The following is a 14,477-nucleotide window of genomic DNA, read 5'->3' on the forward strand; positions in this document are numbered from 1 at the left end:
TTATTCCTAACTCCTATAAATATTGATGGAATGGACCATATAGTCTATGAATGGGACATGTTACTGTTCGTCATAAAAAAAAAAAAAATTGTCATTTTGCCAATGGAAATCAAATATAGTTCCAGTGTCATAGAGAAATAAAGGACACAAAGAAACCGCATTGACTTATACACAGATCCATAACCAAACTAAGAAGGAAATACCTCTTCAAATACTATTTAAAGTGCAGCATTATGTTTTATTTTTATTTTATTAGTATTAATAAGCAGTTATACTCATTTAATATAGAAAACCATTTTTTCAAATAGGTAAAACCTTTAAAGGATGCCTTTTCAGAAAGTGGTGACCAGCAATTTTGCAATGTAGCTGGTCTATGTGATGCTGAGCTATTTTGTACTATTTATTTAGCATAATTATTTTAAGCAAATTTCTGTTCAAATTTCGTTTTTTTTTTACTTTTGGAGGTAACATAAGGGTAAACCTGCCTAGTCAGTAGTTGATTGCACGCACCTGTGGCTTATTATTCATTATAAATGCTGTTGAAATTACGATACACTTATGTTTGGTGAACTCAGAATTCTCTGCTAAATAGCCCAGTTATTGTTGAAAAATAACACATATTTCATTATTTGTTTATGTTGTGCAATGATAAATAGTTTCCTTTTTTTTCAAAAAACAAGAAGCCATTTTTGTATTCAAAGTGGCATTTAAAGTCATTATGATGGATATGGATTGGCTCTACATGGTTTAACAGCTGAGATGTCTGCAAAGCACGGCCTCTTCTGGTTAATAGCCCGAATATGAAATGAAGCAGCTGCCCATGTGACTTCTGACGTTTCAGCCGAGTCCTGCTAAAAGGAATGTGAGGGAATGATCCTGCAGCTCACCAAAGGGAACCACGGTGGCTTCCTGACGTCCGCTTTAAGGAAGTGCGAAAGTTAGCCTACTTACCGATTGACTTTTTTATCCACTAGACTGACTCGCGATGTCTGGAGAACACATCGAAGGACAAGAGGTGAGCGCTTTTATATGTCCAGACATGTGAATGCATTCCTTCGTGAGTAGGAGTAATTTGAAAGCCAACTTTTTCACAGTTTGAGTTTTTGTATGGGTTGTGTTGTCCTTCTAACTTTGCATTTTATGGTTTTCGGCTAGCTGCTCTGAACCACCGTCGGTCTAACTACTTAAAGACAGTTTTCCTGTCCTTTCCTGCTACTTCCATAGTGAATGTGAATGGTTTATTTCAAGTTCTGCATTGCAGTGGTTTAGCGGTCTTTAAATACCTGCTAAAAAGGAAAATCTTGGACACACTTGAATCAATCAAAAGTAAGATAAATAAGTCTATAAATAGATTACCTTCAAGAAATAAGTGTCTAATTTCTTAAAAGTACTAGTTCCTATAGAAATATAACATGGACACCATAGATTATAAATAGCAATGGGCTACCATAAACAGGGACCCCGTCGCTTGAACGAGTACCACAGGCAATGCTGCTCTGTCGGCTATTGGCTTAGGGTTGATGTGGTTGGTATTTAATTAACCAAATTGCACCAGTCTTCATGCAATAACTGTTTTATTATAATCTGCTTAAAACAACAAAGTGATCCATTTGAAATGTACCCTTCATTACTTGTAGTTGCTATAGATTTTTCCCTTTCCCCCCCCCATTTTTTAAGTTGATCAAACATTATAAAAATGAGGTGAGATGAGGTAACATGGGAAAAGAGACAGTAACTTATCCAAGTTTGGTAATAAGGACTGTTTATGCCATCCAGAAAGTGTATTGACATTTAGTTTTGAACATAGACAAAATAAATAGACACAGCATTTTTGCAGGCTTTGTGGATGGGGTTAAAAGGGAAGCTTGGCTGGTTGCTTTTTACAATACGTTTGAAAAATACCTTAATGCTATTTTTGTCCATTATGTATGAGTTCAGTTTCAGTTGTTGCTATACTTAAGCCCCTCTGTTACTTAAGAACTTTATGTTAAAATGTAATTGCTAGTTTGGTTGTACTTGGTTGTGCTTCATGCCCTGCATAAGGAATGTAGAGTTTCAAAAGCTTCAGTCGTGGGCCGTGGCTGTCTGCTGCTTCTCAAGTACACTTTATTAAAAAACAAATCCATTGACTCTGCTGTTGTAGGCTTTTGCCAGAATATAGGGGTAGTTGACGATACCTCTACCCCCCTCTCTCTCTGTGACTCATGCGGGTGTTGGGCTGAAATAGTTTGGTGTAGTTTTACATTCCTTATATAGCCTCTGAGGAGTGAGCTAGGGCTAGGGCTCGCCTGTGTCACAGACAGTGTCGGGGTAGGGATTGCCAACAGAGAGAGAATCTGCTTGCCCTAGCTTACTGACTCTAACTTTCTCCCAGCATTGGGTTATCAGCCACCCCTTGAGGATAAGGTAGGTTTGCATAGGTGGCATCTTGGGAAGCTAGCTATGTGTCATGAAGGGTGATGACACCTGGGAGAGTTTAGGAGGAGGAGCGAGAGGTGTGTTAGGGTGCAGATACAGAGGTCACTTGTACAGCCGTAACTTGCAAGGAAGAGCAAGTGACGTAGCCTGATGTCTCAAGTTGCCTCTGGTTCCTAAAATTACCTCGTTATTTAGTGACTTGTCATTCTATGCCTCTGATCAGTTCTGCTGAAGTTAGTTTCAAACTGTTTGCATGGTTTCAAAGCTACGCAATTGTCTGTGAACTGTTAAATACAAATAAATGTCAAAAAAAGTGTGCATATTGTGGGCAAATGTTTTATTTTGGCTCACTTTAAATGGTTGAATTATTCTTACAAGAAATAAAATCACTTTTGTATTGTCCAGTAGATGTTCGGTGGTACTCTTTTGTATTGTTTCTGTTTGACACTGAGTTGGCCGTCTATATGAAAGCTATGAAGATTATGACGCAAATTATTTCATCCTATTAGTTTGCATTTTAATAAGTGTATGAACATTATTTCCCAGGGGCCGATGCGGTATTTTATTGCCTTGTGACACATTTAATGCATTTTTGTAACAAAGATAATACAGAAAAATATTTTCACAACAAAACCAACAACAATTGATGTCAGTTTCTGTATGGAATGTATGTGTTTTGTTTTGGAAATGAATGCACCCAACAGGCAGGATGGAGCAGAAAATGACCTTTTTTTCTCGGGCTTTTTGACTAATTAAGACCATGTTTCCTCTTTTCTCTTTCCCAAGGCTATGAACATATACTCTGTAAACCTCAGCGGCCCGGCGCCTTGGGGCTTCAGGCTGCAGGGTGGCAAGGACTTCAGCATGCCCCTCACCGTGTCTAGGGTAAGAAACTGTTAGTCAGCTTTTGTACTTCCTCGCATCTGTTAGCATGAATTTACACTCTGAGCATTTGGGTGAAAGATCATCCTGTAAAGTAATTTATGTCCAAGCTTCTAAATAAAAGCCTAATATTTCCAAGCGTTTGTTGTTAGCTCCACATAATGACCCTACCTGGTCATATCTTTTCTGGCCTGCGTAGTATGGGAGACTGTTTAGTTCATTTTCATATCATTCACATTGTTATGGTGAATATACCAACCCATATCCAGTGGATCTTAAGATGCAATACATTTGGATTGAAATAATTCATTGGTCATGCACATGCTGTTTGTTTTGCAATGCTTTCTACTCTCCATGTTAGGTCATTGCTGTTTTACTGAATTCATTTGAGATACTCTACAAACTGTTGCTATTGAAGAGAGCAGCAACCACTTTCCAGGCCTTATAAGTGCAGTGCTACTTTGCCTGACAAACACAGTCTCCCTCGCGCAGTCACACACACATGCACACACATAAAATCATTCCTACGTTGCTGCTGCCAGCAAATTGCGCACACAGAACTGACATTCTACTATGCACTCATTCCTTGACGACATTGTTATATTGCTACCTTTGACCTATTATCAATAATGTTCAACTAAAGACATATTTAAGAGTTAAAGGTAATCAAAAATGGGTTGGGCCTCACAAGGTTATTCCACATTCTTTCGAACTCTTTCATTTCGTTTTTTTGTAGCTGCCAAATAAATAGCTTTGAACGCATGATGCCCTTTTTTAAAATCTTGGTTTGATTTGTATGACCAACAGAGTCCAGAGGGTGTCCATGGTAGCATCACATGAAGTCTGTGTAAAGTTGATGTAATCTTGTGGCGAAGGCAGCAGTTATCACCATTCTTGTTAGTACATGTCCTGTTCCCTGGCAGGCATCTGAGTCTAAAACACAATGTTCCCCTTGGATTCATGACAAGAAACATTCTCTCCCACTCATAAAAGAGCAAACAGATGTATAACCCCATCTGACTAATTGCCCAGAAGAAAACCGGGATCATTGGTGTGTATAGGACTTGAATAGGAGGACTGGCAAGGCGTACTGTAGGTTGAATTTCAGCAGGTGTGTCAATAGTTGTGTTAATAGGTTGAATAATCCTGACTAATCAGCCAGTGCAGGTGGCCAGTTTTTCTGCAATCCAGGTACATTACACATGCTGATTATTTCCTCTGACAGAAATGTGGCTCTCCTTTTCTGTATTGCCTTTCCTTTCCAGTCTCTTTGGCATTTTGGTAGTGTACTTCTAGGATTGGATCATTAATGACTGGTCACTGGGCGAATACCTTTGAGGCGTGCTCCAGCAGTCCACCAGACCTCAGGCTACAGAAGTTAAAGATGTGACAGGGTTTCTCTCTTTATACTTCTTAGGGACTAGTGCCATGACTTGCGTTTGTCATAAAAGACTGGACTGTGAATCACAGTCGCAGAGGATGAAACAGCACAACCAGGGGATGTAAACCTCAAAGATTTACAGTCCCCGGGAAGAAAAAAATATGGCCTGAACTCTCTTGGCTCAAATGTAATGGGTGGTCTTTTTTGCTGGTATGTAGCTAATGAGATAAGAATCCAGACATTAGGTACAAAGCATTAGCCCAGTGAGGAACATGTTGAGTGACAGGACAAAAGGCAGTAAAATGCTGGTGGAAAAACGGCAAAGAGATTGCATTTATTTAAAGCTCATGTTTTAAATAAAACCAATTCATTTGAGTTTGTCATATGGTGGCAGACCTTTGTATTTGGGAAGTTTTGAGACGTCTTAGCTCCTGTGTGTGAGACTGAGTTGGTATAAAGGTTTCCATGCTCCATGATTGCTCTTTTTTTCCCTTCCTCCTCTGTCTGCGAGCCTGGAGAGCTATGCTTTCTCAGCATTCCTGGGATTTTTCTCGTGTCCACCCGGTCGCTGCCAACAGACAATCCTCTTGTCTCCTTCTGTGTCTAATATGTCTTCCACACTCACTTTTGCCAAGCATATGACAGGACTCTCCCAAACTGTAATAGGTTTTCAGTGAGATCAGAGGAAAGGAGACCATGCCAAGACAAACTGTTGAGTCACAGTGGAAGGAAAACATTTCTTTTGTGACCTTAGCATAATATGTATACACCCATTTATCATCTAAAAAAACACATCATTTACTTTTATTCAACTCTTTTTAGTATTAATATCCTACTTTTTATTTTCTTTGCCTTGAGATAGCAGATGTATGAACACTTATAACAAGTTAAGTCACTCCAAGTGCTCTTGACCCTTCACCACGCTATTAAGAAAGACAAATAAAGACAAAGCAATGCCTTTCTATTTTAGTTTAATGACTGCAATGCCATTATATCCATTTCTAACTGACAAAGTAATACTGGAAACAGCCATGTGAGTCAGTAGAGCCTCGACCCAGCCTCGGATGAACATCATTTGAATGCTGCTTTGCACTGGTGAATAGACATTTCTATTAGGGCTGGGAGGGTATTGTTATTGGCAAGTGGTACTCAAGCGAATGGAGTATTGCACTTCTATTACGTTTCGAGACTTGTGAGAGACCTTTCTGAAAAGATATCTGACTTTTATACTTACTACGGGTCCAATTCTAAAAACACTGGATCCAAACAATGAGGCTTCGTGATGCCTTTCTTTACTAATGTTACATTTCAAGCTTCAAGTTTGTAACACAGGGTTACTGTCTGTTAAAACCTCATTATACTTGAACACAAAATATATTGTTTTGTATGAAAGGGTTAAATGTTGCGTAAGCTACGAGCGTCTATGAAAGCTGCCTCTGAAAATGTTAAGACAGTCAGTCAGAGTTGATAGTTTGATCCTCGCTCCAGAAATAGCCTACTTTGTCTTTACCCTTTCCTAAACAACCTTGTGCCAACTTGTTTTCTTGAATTTCTCAAGACTTCTATGACTTTCAAAAGTCTGAGTTATACTTCAGTAAAATGATATCTCTCCACATGTCTGCACCGACATCCTGTGATCGTCATATATAGGAAGCAAGATGTCGTCGTTCGGCCGTTTCATTGGAGTTTCCATAGAGTCTCTCCCAGTCTGGGGCAGGAACTCCTGAGGAGTTTCTTCATATATCTGCCCCAGATCTCGTGCCATCGTGATTCCATAAACAATATGATACCATAGCGCAGCCTCCTGCGTACCATCTGGTTTCTATCATTTAAAACATACCACTACCCTGAAATCAAACTCTGGGAGGAAATTACAGATGATGTCAAGTCAATAATCTGTCTGTCCACCAGTACATCTGGATGTGTCATCGAGTCTTATATTCCTCTTTCTCTGCGTGTGTCTCCGTCTGGCTCGTAGGCCATCTGTTACTTTATCACTTGTGTACTCTTTAAAGACTCCCCCTCTCTCATACACACACATATTCCCCCCCCCCCCCCCCCCAACAGGAGGCCCTGTTAGAGGGGGGAATTAATAATTCAGTACTTACTGATAGATTACCTGCAGGGAGCATTTATTTTGTGGCCAGTTGGATGTGAAAGTCTAATGTTGTGATCGGGGCAGCAGTGTTTTAAGGTGAGTAAGTGCTAGGTGTTCCACTGCAGCCGTTTCAGGGGGACTACATACTTGAAGGTTTGGTTTTCCATTTCTCAGAGGGATATTTATGGCTTTGCATCAGCTGTGCTGTGTGAGTGATGTAAGGACAGACTGTCTCTCGGCCCCCAAATAGCAGTGGAAAGAATAAAAGTGAGCTGGGGGCAGAGTTACATGGCCAGAATATCTACAGCTTTAGATAAATCCTAGTGCATTATTAGTTCAACCAAAAACAAGAGCAGCCTGCGCGGAGTGAGTGTGAGGTCCTGGCTCACCTGTAGGGTCAGTCAAGGGAAGCACTTCAAAGTTGAATTCAAGACGCTGCATTTTGAAAGGTTGGCTCATACTTTGAAATTTGATAACATACCAAAACAGTTCTTGTGCTGTGCTCTGCCAAAAAGCCTTGAAACACGCCATTAACTGTTCAGCTAACCATGTGGTTGCGAATACCTTTTGATCTATAAACATCATGCCATTAGTGTGAGGCGAGTTATAATCATATTTGCACCAAATACTTTCAGAGTTTTCTTTTTTGTGTGTTACTTGAGTCAGAGGAAACAGCCAAATAAAAGCCATTGCTGCTATATGATGTTATCGTGCATCATGGCTGCTCCATCGTGTCATATCTGTAGTTGTTTGAGGTTCAGTGCAGTGTGTTGCATTCAGGAACATGTTTTCCACTGTCCTTCGCTGTATTGACAAACTGCTTGGGGGGTATAGGGTTTCCATCCGCCCCCTACCACTCAAAGGTCTGAGCACAGCAACTTTAACTGCTGCCTTCTCAAGTGAGGCAGCAGCTGCACCCTGAACCTGAGCCAGGAGCACAGGTGTCTGCGTCCATCAGTCACCCAGCTCACATGCACATACATTTGAAATCCACAATCTGTATGACTTCTGTATGTAATTGTAATTCTGTTTCTTTTAAGTTTAGATTATGAATAGAGTAAAGACAGGGGATACATTGAAGGCCAAACCAACATAAAATGTCTCATTATTTTTATTTTATCAAACCATTCAATGACCCCTTGTTCTCTGTATTAAAACATTTATATAATTGTTTTCTCATTTATTTATAGTTGTTTCTATTTTAGTCTTCTCCTGTGTGTATTTCCCATGTTATTTTATAAAACACGTGTTGCTTTTTCCACAGACACATATTCCCACCCCCACTTCAGAGTTGGCCTGCAAAGCTTGTAATGCTTAATTAAAGTTTCATAAAGACTTTTGTATTATTCTTTATGAAAAGATGACATACAATAGTGTGATTTCTGTTCATTTTCTACACCTCTATCGCTATTAACATTTTAACACCTCATTTTGTTTTTTAACAGAGATTTTGCTAGAATTGAAAAGCTCCCTTGAGGCTTTTCGCAGTGCATCTGTGGCTTAGGCTGCATCGTTGTTGTTGTTAAACTCTATTCAAAGCATTGTTTTATTTTGGTAAATGATAGGTGCTCAACTTTTATAATCCAGTTTAGTAGTAAAAGGGTTCTGCGGTTCTCAGTATTTAACCTTAGTGGCATTATGTCAGGCCGTGCCCCTTTTCAGAATGTGTCACTTGTATCCATGTCATAGTTGTATTTCTCCAGTGTACGCTGTTCAAGCTCTTTTAAGTTCTTCCTTAACTGGAGAACGTATTTATTTCTTAACCCCTCTAATTGCTTCCAGGGAGTGCAAATCAAAGGCAATTAAGGTGATGTTTGAACTTGGCTGTAAAATAAGTGTAGCTTGGATTGCCCCAAAGGAATGCATTTCTTCCTTATTTTAGTTTTGATCCAAGGCTTTAACTTTGTTGTCTTTGTCGGGTGCGCATTTGTCTCTCAGCCTGAGCTGTCATCGGTTTAGAGAGCATATTACCCTGCTCACACAAGTGTTTATGTTTAATGTGCAGAATCAAAGCGGCAAGTGTGATAGCTTAGCTGAACATGGCAGAAAACCATTGATTGAACCGCGGAGTCCTCTGAGCTTTTGATGAGCTAACATTTGCAGGGATCCATGACATCAGAGAGTAATCCTAATAGGTTTTTCGCCAGAAATGCTAGCACCCGCTCCCTTATCTGATGCCGAACACTTTGTAATCCAGCTATCAGAGACTTTGACACAAGTTTCGAGTTTCATTAAGCCGCAGAGGCTGGCTGACTAAGCTCTTACTAAACACGATTTGGCATCTTTGCTCTGTATATTAGACTACACTGACTGCCATGTCCTTTAAAAAAAAAAAAAAAACGTTGTACATGAAGAAAACCATTAACTACCTATGTATAAGTCAAGTCCTTCCTGTTTGTAACAAGACTCCAGGCCTCTGCTCTGACTCAAGATGTCAGCAGACTGCGGGACGTCCGAGAGGATGAGGTCATTGTTTTGTCAGAGAAACTAGTCAGAGACTTACCTGTCTAGATGGGTTGTTCCAGTAAATGATGTGACTATTTGTAACATATGGTCCTGTCTGTAGCTTTCAGGAGTTCCTTTCACAGCAAATCCTACGCTGATGACTGATGACATCATGATGACCCATTATGCCTGTTCCCGATAGTGTTGAGTGAAATATCTCGGCTGGCCTGTCAGGCGCAAACACGCAGACTCCCTGGGTTCATTATTAAGAGCCGTCAACAGACAAAAAGTCAACTGAACAGGACTTTCAATGTGTTGAGATGTCCTGCATTTTGCTTTGAACTGATGATTTATCTTGGGTAATTGTATGTTATGTAGTCACACACTGACAACTTAAGTACTTTTTTTCCCTCCTTGGTTTAGAAATGATTTTCTCTTTCAGACATAACCTGATGACTATAATGACAATTATTTTTGAAAAGGAGGCAAGTGTGCAGTTTACATTACATTGTGATTATTTTCATATCCCTGAAAGAACAAGATCTAGGATGAATTCAAATATCGCAGTATTTAGCCCATAGTAACTGGGATTTTATTTTTGCGCTTCAATCCCTGAAGCTGCCTGTTGGGGCATGTTTTCATCTATGTAACTGTCACAACACCATGTCTTCATGTACCTCTGTCTTCTGTCCTTGTTTCCTTTCTGTAGCTGACCCCGGGTGGGAAGGCAGCTCAGGCTGGTGTCGGTGTGGGAGACTGGGTGGTGTCCATCAGCGACACTAATGCAGAGGACATGACCCATGTGGAGGCACAAAACCAGATCAGAGCAGCAACAGACTCCCTCACCCTCACCCTCAGCAAGTAAGTTATCTGGCGTCGTGTGATGCAACAAAAATGTACATGATCACTCCCCCTCCTTTTTATCTCGGTCATACACAGCAGCATAAACATCCTCCCTTATTCTTAGTAGAGATAAAATACCACAATGTCCTTGAAATCCGCCTCACCATGACAGATGGCTTCAAAAGACCTTGGTCTAAAAGATATCCTCACTCACAACAAAATGTGTTTTTAAAATAAGTAATGCTCAACATAACTTGGACTTGAATTTTTATTTATTTGTGCTGCTGTGAAATAAGTAATTATGTGTGCCAGGAGGTGGTGTTTTCCATCCTGATAGTCCCTTTGTCTATTACAGTAGAGCCCAAAAAGTACTATCTTGGTTTTGGTACAGATAATGCTACCATATGGCCATTTATAAAGCACATTTAGCTTTTTATCATTAATCCTGACCTGTGAGGCTTAGAAGATATTTCTTTCCTGGATTCTTGGTCCAACATCTTTGCTTAAAGGTGTGCCCAAATTCCACCCACATAGATTTCACATTTTTGCAGCTTATCTGCTATTATTCCTTCTACAAATTGTGTCCAATCTTCACATAATTGGAACTGTACAAAGCATATTTTGGTGGTCTATATTTAGGCTTGCTGCCTAGTTGAAACAAATAATGTGATTGTGATCATAGGTAATAAACACACAATGATGGCTTTAAGTGATACATGTAAACAACTCATATTTACAGAATGTAAGTGTTCTCCAAAATTCAAAATGATCATGATCATGTATTTTGATGCAGATTCAAATGTAGATGCAAGTTAAAAACTTAAAATTATGGTTTATTAAAGTAACAAGAGGATAGGGTGGTATTAGAGGTCAATACTCTCTGACTTTTTTCTTGCTAGCTAGTCTGTAGTCAGTAGTCTGCATTCAGCAGCAAATACGCATGCCAAATGCTTTAAGGCAGATATTTTAAATACTGACATTTGTTTGGTTAAAATAAAACATTTTCAGGGGAGCAACTGGTTCCTTAATTATACCTTAACTTCATAATACAATTTGAGAAAATCTTTATTCAGATTAAAACACTAAAGTGTGAGCCAGGAAAGTTGTTACTCTTTTTGATTGAATTATGCTAATTAGCACTGGATCTCGTACCTGCTCACATAACTCCTGCCAGGAACTCCTGACTGATGGAGTGGCTCTGTAGAGTACAAGCCAAATGTTTCATCAGGAACTTAATCATAAGAAAAAAGATTTACCTTCCAAGAAAAAGCAAAAAACGAATTAATTCAAAAGAGTCTAAAGCCGTCAGAAGATGAGAGCGTTTTAAGTTATAAAGATGAGCCTTGCTGCTGTCCTGGGACATTTATGAGAATCACTAAAGGAAGAAGTGGTTGTGATCCCAGCTGTACCCCTGACACTATTTTCACATATTCTCAGTTTCCTAGTTGTTGTCTGCCAAGAGAGTTGGCTGTTCAATCAATCAATCAATCAATGTTTATTTATATAGCCCAATATCACAAATGTTACATTTGTCTCAGTGGACTTCACAGTTTGTACAGAGTATCAGTATGACAATACGACACCCTCTGTCCTTGGACCCTCACATCGTACAAGGAAACATTTCCAAAGAAACCCCACAGTTTAAAGGGGAACATGGGAGAAACCTCAGGGAGAGCAACAGAGGAGGGATCCCTCTCCCAGGACGGACAGACGTGCAATAGATGCTGTGTGTAAATCGAAGAGATAATACATTTTACAGCATAGGTAGTCCAAATGTTTGGAAATGCATGTGTCTATAATAAGAAGATGAATCCACGAGGATATCAACAATCCTGTGGGAGCCATCAGGGAAGTAGTATGATGAGAGTCAGGCAGGACCGCAGAGACAGGTTCAGCCACGACTCGAAGTCCAGGACTCAAATCCAGAACTCAGGATAGAGGATCCAGGACACAGGACTAAAGATCCAGGACTCAGGACTAAGGATCCAGGACTCAGGATCCAGGACTCCGGATCCAGGACACATGATTCAGGATCCAGGACACATGATTCAGGATCCAGGACACAGGACCACAGCAACAGGATCAGCCACGACTCAGGATCCCGGCGTAGATATAGACACCAAAAAGAAATTTGGGGGAAGCTGGGTTATTCGGAACATGAGTACGCATGTACAGACAGACTGAAGGAAGAAGTAAGGTGTCCCCCGACAGTCTAAGCCTATAGCAGCTAAACTAACGTGTCTACGTACATGCACTCCCTTAGGATAGGTTGAGGGAAAGGGGTAGCAAGTAAGAAGTAAGGAACAGAGGTGGAGAGGCACAACGTGTCTACGTACATGCACTCCCTGTTATGTTCTGTCAAATCTTTCTTCACTCTGTTTCAGTCAGAACAGCCACAGGTCATTTATAAGACTTTCAAGAACTAAACTGCCAGAACATAATAGTTTGTAGCGATCATAGTGGATCTTTTTCCAACTTTTTGAGTCATTCCTCAAAAAAAGATGTAAAATATGATCCGGTTCCAGCTTCTCAAATGTGAGGATTTGATGCTTTTCTTTGGCATACATGACGATGAACTGCATATCTTATAAACTATATTATATTGTGTATAACACATAATAATATAGTCTTCAGAAAGGTGAAACTCGACAGAATAATCAAAGACAAATCTTATATGTAATAGGTGGTGTACTAAATATAGCAGCAGGTTATTACTCTGCCGAGAGATAATGAGTGTTTCTCGCACAGATATCATAAAGGATCATGTTTTTCTATCAAAGAGCTGCAATCCCTGTACAGCCAACAAGGCACATTGCTGATGCTGCATTTATTTTCTGCAGAAAGAGGTCATGCACTACACATTTCGACCTACTAAATGCCTTAAAAGGAGTGCGAGGGAGAAAGAGAGAGCAGTGGAGTCATGGGTGGGGTTTCTTAGAGTGAAAATTGAAAAAAGACATCTTGTTGGTCTTTGTGGTCGGGAGATAAGGATCAAGAAAAGTGACGTCATGCTCTCTGCAGAGGGATGGATCAGTTGTCTTATTTAAGCCAGATGTGCCCCCCCGTCTGTCCAAAGAAGGTGCAAAACTCAAAACTGGACTTTGATAATAAACGAGGCGTCGTTTAGATGTGGCCCGTACACATATTAAACCTGGGAAACCTGGAGTAAGATGACAAGATGAGGCCTGTTTCTGGCGTGTACATCTAAAAATAAATGATGTATACATACTGGCATTTCTGCTATTTAGAATTTCTAGAACATATTGTTATAAACAAATCTATGATGTATATGATATGTGTGTAATAACACACTTCATTACACTGAAAGTTTGCTGTAGTTATTTCCCTGAAGGCTAGAGCATTTCTTTCTTTACACGATTTTTCTCTTGTGATGCAAAAATAAAATAAGGGTGATATGTGTTAAGGGGTACTGCAAACCAAATCTAACTGGGGCTATGTCTGTGATATATTGTTAAGGAGAGACTGTAACTGTGCATTTTAAATGTATATTTAATGACCATGGTTTTTCTCTTTCTACCTTCATCTCACAGGGATTGGTGTAATGTTTTGAAAAGCCTATAATAGGCCAACATCAGCCATACTTTTCCTGCACTCTGCGGTTTGCCTCCTCTATTTCTCATCTCCATGAGGAGTCCAGCTATTGTAAACATTTCACATTCTTCACTCTTGTTTTGTTAACCATGACTCCCTTCCCATGAATCCCCAGTCTCTCGTCTTCATCTCGCCCTCTATTGTTATTATATTGTAAGACAAGCAAATATTGTTTTTCCTAAAACACTTCTCGGAGAAGAGCTATTGTCTGTTTTATTTATTCCTATCTTGGCTCCCATCCACACTTTCTTTATGTCATGAGAGGAGGACAGATGCACTGTGAAGAGATATAGTCTATTGTTTGGTTTAGTGCCTCAATTTGTTCGACCATTTGCTGTCTTTTTTTATGGGAAAGGTTTAGTTTTTATCCAGAGCTTTTTTTTTATATAGGAAATCCCAAAAATATGGGCAATAGATTTTCAGGCTTCAAAGGAAAGAGATCATGTAGCAGCTACAAGGACACACTATGTCCATATCTCTGAGCTCACTGTCAAGGATTGGCCTGCAGTGTTGTGGTTGGAGTCAATGATGTGAGGAAAGTTGATTACAGTATCATGGGAGATGTTTTTTTTTTTTAGGTGAAATGTTTGCCTTAATCTTCCATCAGTTTGAAAGCCTCGCGTGCGTCGGTTCAGATTAGTGACCCATGAAATGAGGCAGGAAATGATCTCATAGTGTGCATATTCAGTTTCAGCACAGGTCAAACATGGTCCAAGCAAACTAACTTATTCCCTGAAACGATGACTTAATCAGCCCCACATTGGTTCATGTAGGTCCAGTTTGCCAAAAATACATACT

The 14,477-nt window shown here is 39.8% G+C and overlaps 1 protein-coding gene across 1 annotated transcript in view; it reads left to right on the forward strand.

The window, feature by feature from the left end:
* The first annotated feature begins 816 nt into the window (after nucleotides 1-816).
* Nucleotides 817-14,477, forward strand: part of pdlim7 (PDZ and LIM domain 7) — a 30,401-nt gene continuing 16,740 nt past the window's right edge. The window contains 3 exon segments of the mRNA XM_034121383.1: nucleotides 817-1,015; nucleotides 3,205-3,303; nucleotides 9,934-10,085. Of these exon segments, the coding sequence (XP_033977274.1) occupies nucleotides 986-1,015; nucleotides 3,205-3,303; nucleotides 9,934-10,085 (281 nt within the window). The 5' untranslated portion in view covers nucleotides 817-985.

Source organism: Trematomus bernacchii, unplaced genomic scaffold (genome assembly GCF_902827165.1).
Source record: "Trematomus bernacchii unplaced genomic scaffold, fTreBer1.1, whole genome shotgun sequence".
NCBI classification, from domain to species: Eukaryota; Metazoa; Chordata; class Actinopteri; order Perciformes; family Nototheniidae; genus Trematomus; species Trematomus bernacchii.